This window comes from Anoplopoma fimbria, chromosome 12 (genome assembly GCF_027596085.1).
Source record: "Anoplopoma fimbria isolate UVic2021 breed Golden Eagle Sablefish chromosome 12, Afim_UVic_2022, whole genome shotgun sequence".
Taxonomy (NCBI): Eukaryota; Metazoa; Chordata; class Actinopteri; order Perciformes; family Anoplopomatidae; genus Anoplopoma; species Anoplopoma fimbria.
Window position 1 is genome coordinate 17,326,292 of NC_072460.1, and position 21,029 is coordinate 17,347,320.

The 21,029-nt window shown below is 41.9% G+C and overlaps 1 protein-coding gene across 1 annotated transcript in view; it reads right to left on the reverse strand.

Annotated features, from left to right (window-relative positions):
- Window positions 1-360: 360 nt before the first annotated feature.
- Window positions 361-21,029, reverse strand: part of magi3a (membrane associated guanylate kinase, WW and PDZ domain containing 3a) — a 109,006-nt gene continuing 88,337 nt past the window's right edge. Inside the window, exons 9-21 of the mRNA XM_054609901.1 lie at window positions 18,139-18,339; window positions 15,939-16,571; window positions 13,287-13,318; window positions 11,751-12,015; window positions 10,874-10,968; window positions 10,394-10,586; window positions 8,633-8,845; window positions 7,144-7,329; window positions 6,877-6,970; window positions 5,590-5,665; window positions 5,209-5,346; window positions 4,676-4,814; window positions 361-3,491 (exon numbers count right to left, since the gene is read on the reverse strand). Coding sequence (XP_054465876.1) covers window positions 2,500-3,491; window positions 4,676-4,814; window positions 5,209-5,346; window positions 5,590-5,665; window positions 6,877-6,970; window positions 7,144-7,329; window positions 8,633-8,845; window positions 10,394-10,586; window positions 10,874-10,968; window positions 11,751-12,015; window positions 13,287-13,318; window positions 15,939-16,571; window positions 18,139-18,339 — 3,257 coding nt within the window. The 3' untranslated portion in view covers window positions 361-2,499. The remainder of the gene's footprint in view (window positions 3,492-4,675; window positions 4,815-5,208; window positions 5,347-5,589; window positions 5,666-6,876; window positions 6,971-7,143; window positions 7,330-8,632; window positions 8,846-10,393; window positions 10,587-10,873; window positions 10,969-11,750; window positions 12,016-13,286; window positions 13,319-15,938; window positions 16,572-18,138; window positions 18,340-21,029) is intronic.

Genomic DNA, 21,029 nt, shown 5'->3' on the forward strand with positions numbered 1-21,029 from the left:
GTGAGTATATATAGTCTGTTTTAGTGCGAAATGATATCACTTCCTCACAGCTAAACGCAGACCAACGGTATCTGATCTTTTCCAAGAATTGTTTTTGCACAAAACATGAACTAGGTTTTTCCTCCCCCATGACATTGAAAACAACCTTTTAATGGCCAGAATCAGTCCAATCTGTGGTGGCAGACAAAGACCTTCAAAAAAGTAATGTAATGTCTGTAATATTTTACTGGCACACCTACCATTATAAAATGAGGCCAAATATGAACATGTGCATCTTGTAACAGGCCTATGATTGTTTTACTTCTAAAAGAAAAGTGAAGTACCAACTTGCTCCTCTCAATCCACGAAAAAACACTTCAGTCATGTTTATTCAGTAAACCTTTATTTATCAGTGCATGAACAGAATGCCATGACCAGATTATTACTTTTCACCCATTTTATATCTTTTCCTCTCAGCTCCCTTAAAAAAATAATGAAACGATTTACAGAGGATTTTTTTCTGCATGAAGGCAAATTTTTATACAGGTGCTGTACAATTTATAAACATTTACAACTACCATGATGTCAAAACTAAAAGACTTTTTTATATATATATATATATATATATATGTTTATATGTTGGAGCAATGCAAGGCCACAGTATCATACATGGTAATGTCATGAACAGTAAATAATACAGTAGCCCATCATGTCAACAATAAAGTGGACAATAAATTAGTAAGTGGTTTCACAGACCTAGAGATGCATGTGTTACTTTTGTACGTATGGTTCAAGCAATGAAGAGTGTATGAATAGCACTTTATGAACCACTAGGTGTCTCTGTACTCCACAGTAGCAACATATAAACAACACTAAATTTTGTCTTCAGAGCAGGGCACAACTGATCCCAATAAATTAAAAATATACTGTAAATATATATTTTATCCAGGACTAATCCCTGTTTGATTAAATTTGATAAACTTCATAGAGTAAATTCAAAAAGCACTCCCAAAGAATCGGTCAAGCCATTTTCACATTATGCACTGATTGCAACCACCATAGGGAAGCACATCGGGGAGACCTTCCCCTCATTGTGTGGTAAACGAACTGCATTCTGAGGGAGTCTGGTTTTTGATTATAACGCAAACGTGACAGCCATGATGAACAATTAAGCAAACATTTACATATTTTTTTTCCCCTCACATTATCGGTCTTGTACTAAATAAAAAATAATCGAAAAATAGATTTGGAGGTTAGGAGTTACAATATGTTTTTGTGCCTACATTTGTGATGATAAAAATACAATATCTCTTACATACTGAAGGCAGAGTTGTCACTTCTTACAATCAAGCTCTGTTTACTCAACTCATCTAAATTATGTGACTTTGTTAAATAATATGTTTCGGATTGAGTATAGTCAATGCTACAACGACGTCTAAAATACACAGGTCTACCAGTCTGCTTGTATACCTACGACATAGCCAGAGGACCTAAAACACGGAGCTGCTAACAGTGGACGTCGTTATGAATCAGGCTTGTGTGACCATTTACAGATCATGATATCTATCTGATAGAAGTAGAATGTTTCGATTTCAGACGGTGATACTTATCTACACATTCTATTTCTATCATTAAGTCCACATCAAAAGGTGAAATGACTCAGCATGGATATGTGTATTGATTTTGTTTACATATCATTTTCAATAAATTACATTATGCTGTATTATTAACACACATGTAACAAACATTAGAACTATAACCACAAGTATCTGGTCTGCTGATTGATGCATATAAAGCTCCGGGTGGTAGTCTGTCCAACCTCTGATAAGCTAATGGGATCATAGAGTCTTCTCATGTGCATGAATACAGTCACCCATACAGTTCACAAATCTAGTCGGGCTCTCAAAAAAACAGACAGTACGGAGTCACTCCGTCACGCTTTGCAGCCGATTTTCGGAGAAACTCACCCGCCTCACTTTCTAGTACATCCAGTGGTGACAGCAACAGTGAATCGATCTTGCCAGGGAGAAAAGCTGTGTGACTGCATGAATATGTCTTAAACCTTCAAGGGATCCTTCATCTAGGCGGGTAGACAGGGAGAGCAGTTCCTCTCATAACCCACAAAAAGTCTCACAGTGAGTGCAACGCGGAGCAGCTTCTTTATAACCGGAGTCTCTGATTGGCACAAAATAGACTTCATTGTCGCATTCCAAAAACTTCGCTCAGAACCCAACCTGTTACACGCATGTCCGCACATCATCATACGGTACAAATACTCAGGAAGGTGCAAGCACGCATGTCAGATCAGACATCAGCAGCTTCATGCAAACTGACCGACCGAGGCAAACTGGGTGAAAAAAAAAAGAAAATATAAGCAATGAGAAGCTATGTTGCTGGTTACACAGTGATCTGCTTTGTCCGAGATTGCTAAAACAAACAAAAAAATCCTTCCACTCTGAATGTCCATATTTCAGGGGCTCAGCTTTTTACTTCATATGCGCAGAGAGTCGTGGAATGATATCAGACATCTGCGTATGCTGTGTCCACCTGGGACTGGATCTTGGCAGAACTGGGAACTTTCCAAGGACCAGGGGTGATGGGAGCCTTCTTGCTGGTAGTGGCCCCGTTGCAGCTGGGGTCATGGATGCTACTGCTTGAACCTCTGGGATCCTTTCTATTCACCTCTTCAGTTGGCCCATGGTACTTGCTTTCCTTCTCTCTTCTACTCCTCCGGTTTAGGGTCCCACCATCAGCATCCACCCCGGCCCTCTCGCTGTGCATCTGGGACTGGGATTTTTGTGCTGCTGCCTCCTGCTCAGCCCTTTTGCTCTTCTTGTGGCGCTCACTGGTCCCCAAGCTCTTGTCTCCACTCTCTGTAGCCCCCCTCTCCTGCCAGTGGGCTGCATCCTCCTCCTTGTACCTCCAGTCCTTCCCTTCTCCAGAGGCATTGGAGGGCTGTTGGCCAGCTGGACGCCGGGGGCTCTGGGGCTCTTCCAGGTTCTTCATAGGCACAGCAGGGTCATGTTCCCTCTGGGAGCTCCTCCTGGGGCTAGAGGAGTGGTGGTCTCTCTGCCCTTGGGCTTTTCTGTCCTTCCTCATATCCTCCATGGATCCGCTGTGGCCTCGCTCTGTTTTGCGGGGGCTCTGAGAGCGCTCTTCGTGATCTACCCGGCCGTCAGTGGCTCTCTGGGGACTGGCCATCTTGGAGTCACTCCTGCTTGTTTTTCTGGTCTGGGTGCTGGGGCTAGTGGTACGCTTGTGGTTGTGTTGAGGGAGCTGTTGTCCTCTTGATCTGTTCGCATGCCTACCGTGCTCCTGTCCAGCACCGGGGGACCCAGATACCCTGGGATCCCCCCCGGAGAACTCATCAGGGGCGGTTGTTTTGGGTGAAGATGGGGACGGTTCCGAGGTAGAGAGGGAGACACTGGATGGAGAGGCTGGAGATGAGTGCCCGTCAGATACAGAAAGTCTGGGAAAGCTTGAGGTTGGAATGGTTACTTTGTCCTTTGAACCTAAGACACAAGCAATGGGAAGTAAGAACATTTTCTAGCTGAGCAACAATGTATGTACTCCAAGGATCTACATAAGCTAAAATATCCCTCACATGGGTCATGCAACAGAAGAACAATATCCTTAATTGGGAAAAAAAAAGGGAATCTACCTTGCCCACTTTCGGTAATAACCCTCTGTAATATCCCCCTAAATATTTGCCTTGTTTGAGATATGCATCAGCCGACGACATATCCATCAATGGAAAAAGGTGATAGCGTTCACCCAGCACTGACGTTTCAATTTCCCCCTCGAGCTGATAAGAATTGCACAGCTGTGATTGAGAGCAGATATATGCAGCAGAAAACCAGAGAGAAAAAAAGAAGAGCGATGGACTTAGTGGTGCTGAAATGAGATTTTGGATTTCTAGGAGCGACAACTCATAGAAATTCATCCTAATAGGGTCTTTGGATTGAAAGGTTGATGCCAGTGAATGCACACAGATCCTTTTACCACACTCACTGATCAATATCTAGTTAAGGGTTTTCCCTCTATCTTCATTAAGGAGGAGGTGTGTGTTCAGTGGCATCCCAGCTTTTGCAATACCCTCTAAAAAATAACTTGCAGAGCTCTGAAGCCTCCCAGCGCTCCTGCAGGTTTGTTCGTTCTCCAAGACTCACTGCTTTGGTTCAGCCCTCCAGGGGAAGAGAAACTCTGCTAACTGATCTATTTCAAATTGATCATGGGGATGAAGGAAACGGACAGAGAACGACACTTAAATCTGGGAGATGAATCACTTTCGAAAAGGAGAGGTCAAAGGCAAAAGTTTACCAAGGTTATTAGGGACAGACCGAGAAAAGCAGTGAGGCCTTTAGTGATGCTCTGGTTTCATGTAGAAGCACAGGGTGGAAGAAGAGTTCAGACCTATAGGAGGAAAAGATAAATAGGTAGAAATAGACGGCCGTGCCAGTGCAGAAAACAGGAGCAGATAAAGAGCACAGATAAAGATAGAAGTGAGAATGACAGGAGAGAAAAGTCAAGAGAAGCTTGCAACACATGCATGATAATAAAAAAAACGTAGCACCCTGCTATCAAGCATATCCATACAAAAGCTTCTTAATATGTATGGTTAATATGCTATCGTGTAGATCTATATGCAGTGGTAACAATGTGTGTGCATGCACGCGAGCCGTCAGCAGTCACTCACTGTGATCCGGGACCAAGCCCTGTCCAGGCCGCAGCAGCAGATGAACTTTACTGCCTCCTGCTTGGATCAGCTCAATTGCCCGAGTGTGCGTGATGCCCTGGGTGGCCTCGCCGTTGATCTCCACTATCTGATCTCCAACCTGCGATGCAGATATAAACTGTTCTTACTGCGTACATGTCACAAGCAAAAGGTGTTTCCGAATTTTCTAAACAAGAATAAGTGCATTTTCTGTTCTTTCAAGTGAGATCAAAGGCTTTTAAACTGCGAAGAACGACTCCCCCTCTGGGCGCTGGAGAGTTAAAGGTAAGGCGCAAATGCTGGATGAGGTGAAAGGGAGATGATCATGCCATTGTTCTCAACAGAAAGTTAGTTATTGTAGTTTGGCTTGCTAATTTGGCGGTTGTCTTTGTCTGGAGAGGGTCCACAGTGCAGGACTTTGAAAACCCAGAGTAAGAACTTTCAATTTAATTTGAATGCAATAGTGCAAAGTATTATTACCCAGTTTATTAAAAAATAAATAAAAAGAAACTCACGTGTATCCTGCCGTCTCTAAGAGCAGGTCCTTCCTCAGCAAGTCGTAGGATAAACAGGCCCATGTTGTACTCTTTCCCTCCTCTAAGACTGAAGCCGAAGCCCCGCTGGCTGCGGTCCAGCTCCACCACAAAGCAGCCCTGTAGTTCATAGAGAAGAATATGAGCATTTCTTAACAGGCATGAGATAAAGGTTGCACACTGAAGTCAAACCTGGAAAATCACTGGTTGATATATATTTTAGTCCGAAGACCTAAAAGGAAAGCCCTCAAATTAAGAATTGATTAAGATCAATTGGCACCAGAGCAGAATGATCACATTAAAAACATGATGTAACCGACTGTAAAATTGAGAAACATTCAATAATTCTGTCTATAGCCTTACCTGCTTAGAGCCTGACATGATGAGTGTTCCCATCTCTCTTGGTGGGAAAGAGTTCCTCAACTCGGTATCACCATTTCTACCCCCAAAAAAGACCACACACACATGATAATGTGGCCAACATACTGTAGATATGAAATAAATTGAGTGGTGTTTATGACAATACGGCATAATATCTAATCTTGAGATGAGAATTGAATTTCAGCACAGGCATAGCATATGAAAATGTGTTGAACATTAAAAAGCATATTGAATTTCAGCACAAGCATAGCATATGAAAATGTGTTGAACATTACAAAATAAGGAAATAACATTACATGGTGCAATTTCAGCAGTATAATCTTCCACCAGCTTGTATGTATCATTGTTTGCAGTGATGTCTGTGTGTGAGCAGCATATGAAAAGTATAAATGTTCAATATTGTGAAGAAAACAGAGAATAAGTCTCATTCTCTTCCCATATAGCTCGGTCCAGTATTACCCACACACTGCCACGCCTGTATTACAACAGCGTGAGCCTCTGTCTGTAGGTTTCATTATACAATGCAGAACTATGTAAATCCTTCAAGGGCCATGTTGCTTATACATGAAGATAACAAGGGCATACTTTAATGCTCCGCAGAGCTCATTACAATGCCTTTGTGGGAAAATTAGCTGTCCTGACGCACTCTCTAAGAGAGCCTAGGCCTTCTTAGCAGCTCTGGCATGGAGAAGAGTTTACACACATCATGCAGCCAAGCTGACAGCCTCGGCTCATATCAAGCCTTGGCTGACCCAAGGCATGTATTGGAGATTAGACGGAGAGGAGAGAGGCTGCTGCCGAGGAATGGACAGAGGGCTAAATAAGGAGAAGGGGAACACATGCAGATAGGAAGCAAAACAGCACGGCTGAGGGCGAGAAATTAGGGTGGAGAATTGCTGCCGCAGCAATGGATTTAAAAGTTTGACTCAGGTAATCTTGTTTTAAAAGAAAGATCAAAGACGAAGTGAGACTCCCTATTAATCTTTCTCTTTCTCTTTGCTTTGCCATCCAAGCCGTGACCACGGAGGGGGGGGGGATTTCTTCTGTCGTGCTGGATAACAAGGCAAATGAGGGCCGCTAGAAATGCTAATGGGCCACATTGTAGCACAAACCAGAGCCCGCTTTGAGAGGATTGGGGCTGATTTATGGTTCAAGTGGCAAAACCTGTATTAGACGGTCTCCAGTGGGCTCAGTGTTTGTGAGGGACGCTGGCAGGCTTGTGTGAATGCTTGTGCTTGTATGGGAGTATGTGTGTGTTCATTCGTGTACCTGTCTTGATAGCTGGGAGGCTGTTGGCCCATAGCTCTGTGTTGTGCCGAAGGGCTCTGTTTGGCTGAATTTGTTCCAGATGGAGGAGCGCTGTCTGTGGATACACACAACACACCCATTTAGTATAACAAGTGCAAGTCCTGTGATAGGTTATTGGATGCCACAAAGCAATTTCAAAACCTTCTTTTTGAATACATAAATACTAAAATATTCTTTCTGGAAATCAGCTGAAATCAGTACTGAGACTTTTTTCTACGCAAAACCTACCATCTTCAGGAACAACAGTGAGGGTGACACAATTGCCGGCGTCTTTGATGAGCTGGACGATATCGTTGTGCGACAGCTCCATGATGGACATGCCGTTGACAGCGGAGATACGGTCTCCCACCTTCATCTGACCTATGCGGTCTGTAGGGCTGCCCTCAATGATACGCCCAATCTTGTGAGGTATAACTGAAACAGGGAAGACCGGAAAAAAATCACAACCTGTCGCTGTTTTATATGTTTGAGCAGTACTGATTCCCCAAATCAAGATATTATTTTTAAATCACAATGCATTGCACAGTCTTTCTGAGTTACAGGGAACCTAACCAATACATGGCTTAAATGTAAAAACATGGATTGAAGGTGTAGAGGATATTATGTGATTAACGGCCTTTACACATCTAAGTCAGTGAATTATAGTCTTCCATTTGAAAAAAAATAAAAACAGACAAAATGGAGAAAAACAGAGCTAAGCTATGCTAGGTGTGTGAGGATTTTCCTTGACAGAGCAGTGTTTTGAGCTAAATGCTAACATCAGCACGCTAAAATGCTCACAATGGCAGTGTTCACATTCTGATGAGGCGTGCTAGCATGCTTACATTTGCTAATTAGCACTAAACCCAAACGCAGCAGAGTCCGTTGGGAATGTCATTAGTTTTGAAGGTCAAATCACAATTGTGGAGGGATTCATCCAGGGGAGAACATGAATGTCTGTAGGAAACATGACATCCATCCAATAGTTCTTGAGCTGTTTACATCTAGAGTTAGCATGGATGAAAGTGTTTGTTTTACTACACTTTGTCTGTTTGCATCTGCATACAGTATTTCTTCTGCCGTATTTAAACATAAAATCTCAGAAAACTTGTTAGACAGAAAATATTTGTCTTAATCTAAGTGATATATATTAGTTATATGTTTTACCCCTGTAGTGTTTCTCACAATGTATGACTTCTAATATACTTAACTTTAAAGATAGTTTTCTATTTTTTTTTCTCAGACTCTAAGCCAGAAATCTCCACTTCAGTACACCAAACCTTAAGGTTTCATTCCTATCAATATTCTGAAGGTTTCTACAGTGGGGTTTGTTCATATATCATTCATGGCCTGATTCATGAAACATTTAATTCCTAAAAACATGGAGAGAATGTTTTTTTTTTGACTATTGACAGTATTTTCAGATTTCTGGAGTGATAAAGAGAGGATCTATCTTAAAAAATCCCTCTGTAACAAATTGAAACAAGAACTTTGGACCTTGCTTTAACCAGTGTTCAGATATCTGTTCTGGAAATATATGCAAATTAGCACATATATAACATAATGCCTCTTTATATAATTAATCAAATGGGGAAGTTTCCCTGTGATATATTTTAGTGACATTTTAATTCCCTATTCGCATGAGGCCCTTAAAATACCTCCTGCTTTTTATTTCTTTGATATAACACTATGTTTTTAAAAGTTGTATTTAAGATATTTCTTTTTCTTGGTTTCTGACCTCCAGGTGGGGGCTTGTTCTTTGATGTCAGGATAACAAAGCCAAAGCCCTCATTGTCTTTGCGCTGCAGAGTGACATCGAAGCACTCTGGCCGAGAGGACTGAACGGGCTGCACGGCATTCGGAACCTCGACACGCTGCATCTTGGGAGAGCTGTTGACCAGGGCGGATGCTACATGCTGGGGCTGCTGTGGGCTCTCCTCCTCTTCGCCATCTGACAAATGACAATACACATAAATATGAGGGTATGATTACAGTCACACATTTGGAACAATAATAACAAAATCATATCAACCTGGAAATGATGCTGGTATGTCTATCCATCATTTTTTGAAAGAAGAGGGACAGCTCAGATGGCAAATGACCATTGCTGGAATGTAACTAAGTACATATACTCAAGTACTGTTTTGAGGTAGTTTTACTTCATTCAAGTATTTCCATTGCATGCTACTTTCTTACTGCACTACATCTAACAGGCAAAATATTGTGCGTCTTACTCCACTACATTTATTTTAAAGCTTAAATGACTAGTTACTTTGAAAATTGAGATTATTGATACAAAATATAAATAAACTGATACTAAGCCAGTCTACAGTATATAGACTTATTAAAATTAGCTCCACCTTTACCAGCTGCAACATTACAGTGATGAACACATGAATGCCTCAATTATATAATTCAATAATGTATTTTTGCACTGTGGTATTGATACTTTTACTCAAGTAAAAGATCAGATTTTTTCCTCCACCACTGCAATTGACATTACAATTTGTCACTATCACTAACAGAGCAACAAAAATGTTTATTTTAAGCATGGGTCATTTTGAAATAGATAACATACACCTCAATCCATAAACAATTAATTCTCAAAATGTTCCCAATTTGTCATTCTTCAGATCCCTCAAAAAATAATCCAAAGCCTTTTTGCTGTGTTTATTGCACACATGAAATACAGGACTGTCAACTCGACACTTGAGATAAAAGCCCTTTACAATTTGTTATTCATAAGACACGCTGATCTACCTCCATCTCTCTCCATTGTATGTTTGTTCTGCCGCCGTCCCTGTTTTGTCAGCTGGCATCAGGGAATCTCTTTCTAAACCCGGGCTTTGAAAGCATAAACCCTTACATGATTGATGCTTAATTTCTGCAACGTGATCAAAGCTGTTGTTGCAATACATCAAATCCAAAGTAATTTCAAAAAGTGCTGGTACTATTCATGGACCGGTTATTTGTGGCGGTAAACAAGCCTGAATGCAGCAGGGGTTTTTGCTGTTGAAAAAGGAAATGCAGCATATTCTTTTTTATCATCCTTTGAGATGTCAAACTCTGCCAGCTGATCTAATCTTCACTGCCCTCCCATCAGCCTCCACAGACAAACACAGAGCAAAGCCTCTTTTACTGGGTTTTTTTTTTTTGGGGGGGGGGTCTTTTTTGGTGGAGGAAAAGTCTTCATTCACTTTACTGTGATTAAAGTAAATACAGAATCCTCTTTCAAAACTTTCTTTTTCTTTTTTTAGAAAAAAGTCTGCATAGAAAAACATCCTGCAGTAAAAGTCAATATTGAACTTCATTTATTCACTTTCAAGGAAGTCACCCAGAACAAATTTAAAAGGATTAGTGAAAGAACAATCCCAGATCAAAGCTTTTGCCCAGAGGACTTCCTCCAGCATACTGATCTAAACAAAAAGAGTAAAAACAACAAAAAGCTTTGAGTGCTCTCAAAGAAATGTAGAGCTGATTATACAAAAAGCAGACCCACCTGAGTTTGTCAGTTTCCTGCGGACTGTGAGCATGACTTGGCCGTTTCGGGCAGCGTTGGTCATCAGCTCGAGCACCTGTTTGTGGGATTTGCCCTTGACTGGCACGCCATCTATACAGAGGAGCTCATCCCCGGCCCGCAGGCGCCCGTCTTTCTCGGCTGCACCGAGCGGCACGATGGCACCGATGTACACCTGTGGAGGATACGAGAGGAACAGCTTGACACACTGATCTGAGCCAGAGGGAGCACTAGGAATGAGAGGCGTTATGGTAAATGATTAGTTGAAATCCTTTAAGTTGCTTTGAGCATTTGAGGTGTTGTGTTTTACTTGCAAAAACAAGGTTTTCTGTTAGTTTTTTTGACAATCCATTTTCCTATTGTCTTAAAGAAATAGCAGTAAGTCCGGCTATTTAACTGAAGGGGCTCTAATATTGATGTGCCTGGTTGTAAACGGCTGGACCGTGCTGGGCTGAAACCTACCGGCTGATCCGGCCCCTCGCCTCCGAGGACTCTGAAGCCAAATCCTGACTCCTGGTTTCTTTTGATGAACACATCCAGGTCCTTGGTATTAGGAGCTGCAGAGAGAAGAGGAGAGTAGGGAATGATTTTTTATTTGCCATGAAGACAAGACACATTCATTATGTTGTTTGCGTGTTATGTGTTGCCGGTCATGTGGGCAATGTGTGTATCGAAGAAAACAGTTGCTGTAAAGGCCAACAACTTAAAGAAATATTTGATTCAAATATCGAAAGGATTATATTATTTTATAACATCTTTCGTAGATAACAGAGAGCTTCAGCTTTCATTTGTCAGATGAAATGCCTTAAAATTATGATCTATTTTAAATTCAAATTAGGATAGAATTTTTTTTTTTTAAATTGATGAATGGATAAGTTGGTCAACAGAAAACTTCTAGCATTCTTATTTTTGACAATACATTATCTACTTGAGGAATTCAAAAAAAAGATTGCTAGATAAACTAGAATTACTGCCTCGCCGTTGTAGGCCTCTTCCAACAATCAAGTGGAAGTTTACATTCGTGTCTGTCCATAATGTCATCACTTCATCATTTTATCCTATTAGGCATTTATGAGAAATTGTCATAATTAGCTAATGAGTTATGGCCAAAAATGTATTTTTTAAGGTTGTGCCAAAACTGAATAATTTCCCTCCAGGTTCTTCCTGACTTATTGTGTTCATAAGAATGGGACGGACAGACGTATGAGCCCGCCATTGCAGTCAGCATCACATCCAAGTTCATGTTGAATGGTGACAAGTGGCTGGTCCTCTGTTTTCAACAGGGGTCCTGAGCCACGGGGGCTAAAAACCACTGGTGCGTTTCATTGTGTACACTTACGCTTGCTGTCAAGCAAGGCCCTGGACTTGATGTAGAGCTCAGACGCGTCCGGTTTAGGTGAAGACGAGCGCAGTGTGTTGACAGGGAAAGGGAGCGGGTTGGGGGCCACCTCGGGCTGACCGAGGGCCTCCGTGCTGTTCATTATCTCCTGCCTCTGCGGCTGTGCGATGGGCTGGGGGCACGGATGGGGCATCAGCTGGGGTGCGGGATGGGGAGCCTGTTGAGGAGTAGGCTGGGATAATCCTTGGGAAATGGGAGCCGTGCACTGCAACACAGAGATGAGAGCAGTGATAAACTATGACTTCAGGTCGATGATTATCAAAGCGGTAAACATACTTTAAAGAACACTGTAAATGTCCTTCTAACCCTATATAAAATATCTTATTTATTAAGGTATAACCTTCATTCATTAATTTGTAAATTGATAGATAATTAAACTATAGTTATAGTTAATTTACTGTTAACAAACAATGAAATGATAATTAATGTCTACTAATTATTAATAATGCTATAATTATTGTTAGTTTCTTGTTTTACACATTTTAACATTTTGTATAATATATTAAATATGTTTTAATGATTACCAAATGATTTGTAAAACTTTAAGAAATTGTTTGAAAAACATAAACATAAAAAGATATATCAAATATTTGTAACACTTTGTTAGTGGTTAATAATTGTACTTAATACATAATATACAGTAGTTTATAAAATGTTTTGTGTGCAACAATAAACTTAATTAATATTACTAATGTTATCTGAATGTAAATGATATTGGCTTTTATCAGCTATAATACAATATAAATAAATTCATAATACACAAACTAATGATAGAATAACATACATTAAAGCATTACTAGTAATTAGTTGACACTAACAAATAACAATTAACTCAATTCTCTCAACTATCAATTTGCCATTTAATAATGATGGTTTATAATAGTGTTACCCATGATATCATAACTTATAAAATATAGCTAAAACAAGAAAATTGCACACATAGGGATTCTTTCTTAAACAAATAAAACAGTATGAGTAAGCCTGTTGCTGCCTCAGCTCCTATTTTAAGAGTGCAGCATGGAGCAGCAGCACAGGAACAAGCTGTTGAACATGGCATATCATCTTAAACACCCATACACAGAGGGATGTTAAGTTGCTGTTTGCCAGGAGCCAGCATATTTACCCACATGCAGTTCCAGAAATAACAGCCTGGCTAATGTGGGCTCACTGAATAATGTAACTAACAACCGCTTCCACAGCACACACACAGCACACACACACACACGCACACACACACACACACACACACACACACACACACACACACACACACACACACACACACACACACGCACACACACAGTACACACACACACACACACACACACACACACACACACTATAAAGCTGTGCTTGTGGGTTACGTTAAAACCCCTTTCTTCTGAATAATTCAGCTGCGGTTTTATCATCAGTGTATTCTATTACGTTTCATCCTAGAAAATGGGAGAAACATTACAAGTAGGAGCTTCAACTTACTGGTTTCAGTGATTTCACAGGAGATGTCTGACCTGTAAGCAGAGAAATGGAGGTGGGAGTTAAATTCTGAATTCAATTCATCAAGCAAACAACAACAAAGATCTATTCAAACATATTAAGCTTTAAGGATGAGTTGTTCTTTCTATCTTTCTTCACCCTACTGACTTTTTGCCTTTAGTGGTAGAGCTTCACAGTACATCCTCTGGATAAACTCTGCACCTTGTTGTCACTTAGTTAAATTAGTAATAATGCTTAGAGGCTTTGTAACTGTTTTTTCAACATCGCTCTGCTTTCCTCTCCGTCAGTGAGTCACGGTGTAATTCAACCAGTAGGGGACAGTATACTCCAATAGTTTACATGTCACTATAGGATGGAGGACTAGGAGGTGACCCTAGGCCATGGGAAACATGCACTTCTCTGGGTTAAACCTGCCAGCTGTTTGCTACTCTGCCAGAACACTGAATACTCTCACTGTCTGCAGCTTTTCAAAACCAGTTTTTGAATGGCACCATGTTTTTACCGTATAGTGTGGGTTTAGGATAAATAACATTTTATTAATACTATTTGGATTTCTTTTTAAATGTTAGAAATGCAAAAAGCACTGAAGGTATCTACCTGCTCATATCATATCTTAGCAGAGTTAGGGACTTGAGGGAAGTGTTAAGTGAAAGTAGATTATTATCATTAATATAATTAATGATTAACACCCAGTGCAATTATACAACACAGTCACACTTTAATTGTTAATGAAAAATAGGTTCAGTTATTATTGGATTCCTAATAATGTCAGCAATATGTTACTGTTACCTTGAGTAATGTTAGTCCATATCCATTTTTAGGGGCACAATTCAGTTATCTTATTCAAGGGAAAGTTTACATTGTTTTCATATTTGCAATGCAATACCATGTTTGAAGTGATCATATACCAAACAGCTAATCAACGCTGATACTGTATGATAAAAAAAACGAGTGATGATATAATACATTCTATGAATTCATTGGATAGAGCTGTTTTAAGCTGACCGGATGGCATGCAGCAGCGGATAGAACTATCATTACAACCATAGGAGACATGCAAAAAATTAGCATCTCTGTATCACAGACACTGAGTGCAAAGCATGACCCACAGGGAAGACTACAGTGTCTCATTTCCAGATTTAAAATCCAGAACAGGGATCACGGCCAAATAATTTCCTGTTTAATTTCTCTCTGCTGCTGTCATCGGAAGGGAGTTCTAGCCGCTGGCTGGGAGCAAAGTCTAACCTAATCCTGGTTTATGGGTGACTTGAGGGAAGCCCTGCAGCGGTGCTCCTTTTAGTCCCGGAAAGCTGCCCCTTTTTTTAAGCAGCAACACACAAACCGATCCTCTGCACACACATGCTGCACATGCGCATGTAAAATCCTCCATATAGGGCTGGACTAAATGCACCAAAAAATAATAACAGCGGCACACAATCACAAACATTTGTGTTTTGATGACTTTTGGGGACATTATATTGATTACATTCATTACCTGGAGACTTACCCTAACCATAACCACAACAGATACCAGCCTTACCCTGACCTTAAACCAAGTCTACTCCTAAAAATTGAATTATATACATAATGGGGACTGGCATTTTGTCCCCATTTATTTGCCCAAAAGGGAGGCAAGTCCCCACAATATGTGCAATCAGATTGATGTCCCCACAAGATGGGTAAAACACTCTCACACTCACACACACACACACACACACACACACGAATACACACACGCACGCCCAGGACAAGCCCCTGGAGCTCAGAGCAGAGCCCAACTGAGTACATCTGATATGTGGGTGCAACGCTCTTGAATCTAGGCTACTGCAGTGCAGTAAAGGCAAAAAGGAACAAGCATATCAAATCAGAGAGGGCCTGAAGTTAGAACAATGATTACCCACCATGCTCCTTCTCTCCTCCCTTCCTTCTCTCTTTCTCTCCGAGCAGTAAGTGAATCACTGAAACTGCCACCTCTCTTCGCCTTACAAGCACAAGTCAACATGTGACTAAGCATGACTTCCTCCCTGCTTGGTAAAGCTGCACGTTGGATGATGCAGAGTTGGTGTGCACCAGAGCATGAAATTGCTTTATTTAACATCGGGTGAATCTGTGTGTCCAAGCAATACCTCCAGAAAACCACAGTCCACCTTGTTATAAATTAAAAAACATCTATGTGTTACACTGAATCTTACCTCAACTAAGTAGACCTTTGTCAATGTGGTATAACAATTGTTTCTGTCTCTCATAAGAAATCAATTTCAAATGCAAGCAGGTGGGCTTCTCAGCACTGTTGTTTCACTCATTGCTTTCTTTTTGGGAAAACGAGAGATAAAGTACTGTAGGCGCCACACAGCTGTGCGGGGATTAAAATGATTTCAGAAGCGTGGGACTAAAGCTCTAGACTATCTCTGGGCACTAACACCTGTTTGTTGTCTGAACAGTAACCTGAGTAGATTAACATAGACCTCGGCGATTTAACAAAAGAGATGTCACAGCGAGTGACATCTCGCTGTGACATCTCTTCTTAACCCAGCCAGCTGCAAAAATACTTTTTCAGGATTAGTTCAATGCTGCAGGCTTACCTAAGGCTGCAGCAGTGTACATTTCCAGCAACTCCCATTACTTCAAACTCACCTCCTCTAAGCACCAGCACGTTGACCTCGCTGCCCACGGGGAGGTCTTTGAGGATGTCCACCACCTGGGAGTGGCTCAACGTCTGGACATTCTGCCTGTTGATCTCCTTGATAACATCGCCCTTCAGCAGGCCGCGGCACCACTGGGCGTCCAGGATCATCTTCACCTTTTGGCCCAGGGGGCAATCTGCGATGGCGAAGCCGAAACCCCCCGGGCCTTTCACCAAGGGCACGCTCACCAGCTCCGGCTGTAACAGAGTGGGGTCGGGGCCTTCTTGGTTGGCGACGTGAGGAAGGTGGTGGTGGTGTTGGTGAAGATGATGGTGGTGGTGGTGGCGTCCACCGTTGGTCATGGGCGGTACTGCAGCAGTCTGCCTGGGGAGAGTTCCTCCATCTAGGACTGTATGGTGGGGGTCCTGTGGTGTGGTGGTTGAGGGCGAAGGGGAAGTGTCCTTGGAGGTGGAGGGGCCTCCCGAGGCCTCCTCACTGCTGCTGGAGTCCTCAGGCAGGGGGTAGCCCCGGCAGAGGACCATGTCCACGTACTGGTTGATAGGGATGGACTGGAACATCTGCACCACATCAGCATGAGTCTTTCCCAGCACACACGCCCCATTGATGTCCACGATCACATCACCTACGAGAACATTAAGCTTTTAGACGTTTGTGAAATGGCCAAATTTGACAGTGTGGACAAGAGGTACAATAAGAGAAGAGACACTAAAATCAATGTCATCACAATAAATGATATGATAATTATCTAGCTGGATTGCTCAAGTAGAATGTGTAAATGTTTCTCCCTCTGCTCTTCCAACTCTTTAGAAAATTCAAAGATCTTAATGAGAATGGAGCGAGCAAGCAAGATTATAAAATAGAACAAGATCACTGACATGACTTTCTCTTCTTCCACCTTTCATCTGCCTGTAAAGGGGGGAGACTCTCCTCACCCCTGGCCCTGCTGAGATATCGGCCTGGATGGCCAGCTGAATTGCTGACTGGCTAGTTGGCTGAAAGCCCAGTGGAGGATTCAGCCCACCTACACAATCAATACCCTTTTCTTGCAAACACAGCTAAGGTTTCACTCTTAAATGAACTCCATATCCATATGTAGTGCCTGTTCAGAACCCACTACACATATCTCCAATGACTTATCTAATAACTAACCATCCACTAAATAATAGCAGCAGTGTGGGTAAAGCTTAATAGGAGGAGTTTAAAAATGATACCCTTGGTATGGATTAACGCTCCAGGCCTTATTATTTTAAATCCAGAAGAATGTTACATAAAGTTACAGTTGTTATTACCCAATGAAATTAATTACATTCAGTTTTTTGGGGGGGTTTATCAATTACCTTCCTTCTCAAAGGCAATGAAACATTGAATAATCTATCTACCTGTTATACTCTCATGTTGATTCTCAGCAGCACTTGTCTGGCTGTAAGCTTTCAATGCTATCAATATTATTGTAATGTCAATTCTAAAGCGCTTTCCTGACAGTATTTCAATTTACTACAATCTCCATGTGATCGCAGTATTTATATATGCGCAATAAAGGGGAATTTGCTGAGCTAACGCTGCACTAGTGAGATTAGAGAAAGCGCACCAGCAAAGCTACATGTAGCATACATGTCAGTGTTGCAGATTACTGCATTAGAACATGATTCAGATAAGCAGGCTTTGTCACACACCAGCATTTGCAGGCCTATTAAATCTGTTATATATGGCTGCATATAAAATCTGGTTGTCAACCATAAACTGGACATGTGCTTTATTGGCGGATGTTTCCTATTTTAAGAGCTGCTCCGATGAAAACTATAAATGTTTGCTTGATCAAGCAATGTGACATTGAGGGTAAAGAGCCAGTTTTTTATTTTTTTCTTTCTCTAAAAGTGTTTGTTTGTGTGTACTCTGGGTACATAAGCTGTATTATGAACAGTACGTATGCCGATGCCAAGTCGAGTGTCACTGTGTGCACTGGCATTCACGCCGTACAAACATAGGTGTGAATGTGACACTGAATTATGTTTTGTTTAGACAAGGGAAAAAAAACAATTTGTCTCCCCTTAACTCCTCTTTCTAGCAATTCCTCCTTGTATGACTTTGCATTGCAGGCATAAAGAATTGCCTCAAACTGCTAAGCCAAAGTGCAGTCAAGATACTGTAGTACACCTTTTATAAACAGAAGGTGTGTGGGGGAAGCCTACCTGAGGAGATCTTGTTGTCATGCGCGGCAGGCCCCTCGGGAAGGACGTTTTTGACCTGAAGGAATTCGTCGGGTCGGTCTCCTCCGATAATGGTGAACCCAAAGCCCTGGGGGCTTTTTCTGAGTGCTGTCTGCAGGATGGAGCCCTGCAGCTGAGATGGATCTCGTGTGAAGACCCTCGCCACCCGGCCAGGCTCCTCTGCTGTAGGGATGACGGTCGGAAAAAGAGGAGAGAGATAGAGGTAATGGACAGGGGAAATGGAGAAAAATATCTTGAATGGCCAAATTACTGTAATCTCTATATAATAAATTGCTTCTGTTGCTTCCATTTGAACACATTACACAGTTCTAGTCTAACAAAAAATAGTGAGATATAAAACTCAGCTTTTATCTCTCACAGTGGCATTAGTTTGATAGAAGAGCGCAGCACATCTTTAAAGTTCACGTTCACCTGCTGTGACAGTCTATGTGGTATGTGAGCATCAATGTGCATGTGAAAATGAGCTTGGCTTATGAAAAGAAACTGAAAAACCTTCTCACAACGTTCCATGTGTCTCCTATTTACAACATTTGCACATTGACGACGTGTCGGGCAGCACGTCACTCACTGCTAGCAATTACGCAAACACTCCAAGAGCTTCGGAATTTGAGTGCAAACTCAAACAAATCACACACACACACACACACACACACACAAAACATGCGTGTCTGCTGCTCTGTTTGCGAAGCCAATAACCATGAAGTTATTTCAAAATGTCTCTATTTTGCCCCAGTCTCATCGCAAACACTGCTGTGATAAATTAATCCTGAAACGCGCCTGACATTTTCCAGGTAAACTTTTCATTGCAAATTTCCTTTGTGATGCCTGCAGGACAAGTAAATAGGGCAACTTTTGAGAAGAGAGGATAGGAATTATATTAGACTGTGTGTGTGTGTGTGTGTGTGTGTGTGTGTGTGTGTGTGTGTGTGTGTGTGTGTGTGTGTGTGTGTGTGTGTGTGTGTTTGTGTGTGATAAAGAGAGCGAGAGATAAGAGCAATGAGACAGAAAGAGATAGAGAGAAATAGAGTTGGCCTTGACAGAAAAGAAGGAAATTCTAACTAAATCCTAGCTCGCCCTTCCCTGTGGTGTGAGCCTATGAGATTGTGAGTTATTTGTAAAGTGTCCCTCCATTCTGGGCTTCTTCTCCGGCAGTTCCCACACTGATAGATGGTGGAGCATCAATCTCATTAGGGAGGGTACGGATAGAAGTACCCCCCTCCTTCCTCCAACACCACTCTCAATGTGTCATGGGATTGTGATTTGCATAATTGCTCTGCAATTGGCTGATGAACGTGACCGTTCTGAATTTTAACCATAAATTTGTGTCTGACAGCTTTGTCAGAGATATTTTCAAGACTATATATGAAAAATCATGTTGTGCAAGTGTATGCATGCGTAACATGAAATTCCTCATGACTATTCAAGGTGTGAGGATGTGTGTAATATATAGGTTTGACATGATTCAGACTGCTCAGGCCTTCCATGTTCACACACAATCTCAACCAACTGTCAGCTCTGTTTCTTACAGGTCCACCATGAAAGCACCACTGACAGAGCAATAAAGAGAGAGAGCGGTGTGGGTTGGGCAGGCAGCTCTACACCAGAGCCATGTTTACATGCTCTTGATTAAGCCGTGGCCCACAAAGGGACAGTCTGTATTCTCGGGGGTGAGGTGATTATATGAAATGTCAGACAGGATTGTCAGCGCTGTAATTATGGCTGAGAATAGTGCTGGGCTTTGCTCCTGTGCTCTGCAGCATTGTCTGGGAGGTCAGGCAAGCCAGTCTTGTCAAAACAGTGTTTAGATGCCACCTCACGTAGGTGCGCCACACACACTTGCACAAGACCACTAGCCATTAATTCTCATTAACAAGGCTGGGAAGGTGCAGAATGTGCACGGGGGGAGGTATTTGGAGCTGCAGGCGGTGGTACACAGAGGAAATATCATCCAGTGACTGCAGAGACTCTTGGCTGTGGGAGGCGGGGTCTGCGCGCAACAGAGTGAGGCAGACAGTTCTGTCCAAGGGGTGTCTGAAATACAGAGGCTGGTTTGAATACCAATGTGGACATGCATTGTGTGTGCACGCACAGAAGAGCATAACAATTCTTTCTCATGTTAGAACAACACAGGGCCTCTGCTTTGTCAGAGCTTTACGTCGACTGAGAAGAGGGTGATTAGAACAGCCGAGCAGCAGCATTCACAATAGGTGGTAAATGATGAACAGATGACCCAGTAGAAATGCAATTTATGATCATAAGTCACTTTCAGCCGCAGTCACCTCTCTCTCCTTCTCCTTCTCTCTACTCTCCCCTCCCGTTCTCTGTTCTTGAGAGATCTTTGAACTGCGGTAAATGACTGGGGCAAAAAGGTTTTCAAAGAGACCTCAGAGCTCTCCCTATCTCATAATCTACTTGTCAAAATGAATACTGCCGCCCAGTGAAGCGCTGCTCCATTATTCAAATTGAATATCATTGCTTCAGAGGCTATGGGCTGTTTATCGGCAGCGTGTCAACGGTTAGAACATGCTTCAGACAGACATCTCAGCTTGAAGGAAATCATAAGTGCTCCAGTATTTGGATAACACATCAAATACCTTGTTGTATTTGGGGTTTTTTTTTGTCTTCACTAAACAAAAAGCTAGAAGAGATATAAAGGCATCTAAATCAGGCTTTCTTCATAACGCTGTGTACACAGGTGCTGCATCTTATAAAATCAGGAATCTCTCTCTCTCGCTCTCTCTCTCTCTCTCTCTCTCTCTCTCTCGCTCTCTTAAATTCCAGGATGCAATTTAGAGCAAATGATCTCAATTCCTGTCCAATTTCCCTAATGACCAGTTTGAGTTAAACTTCCT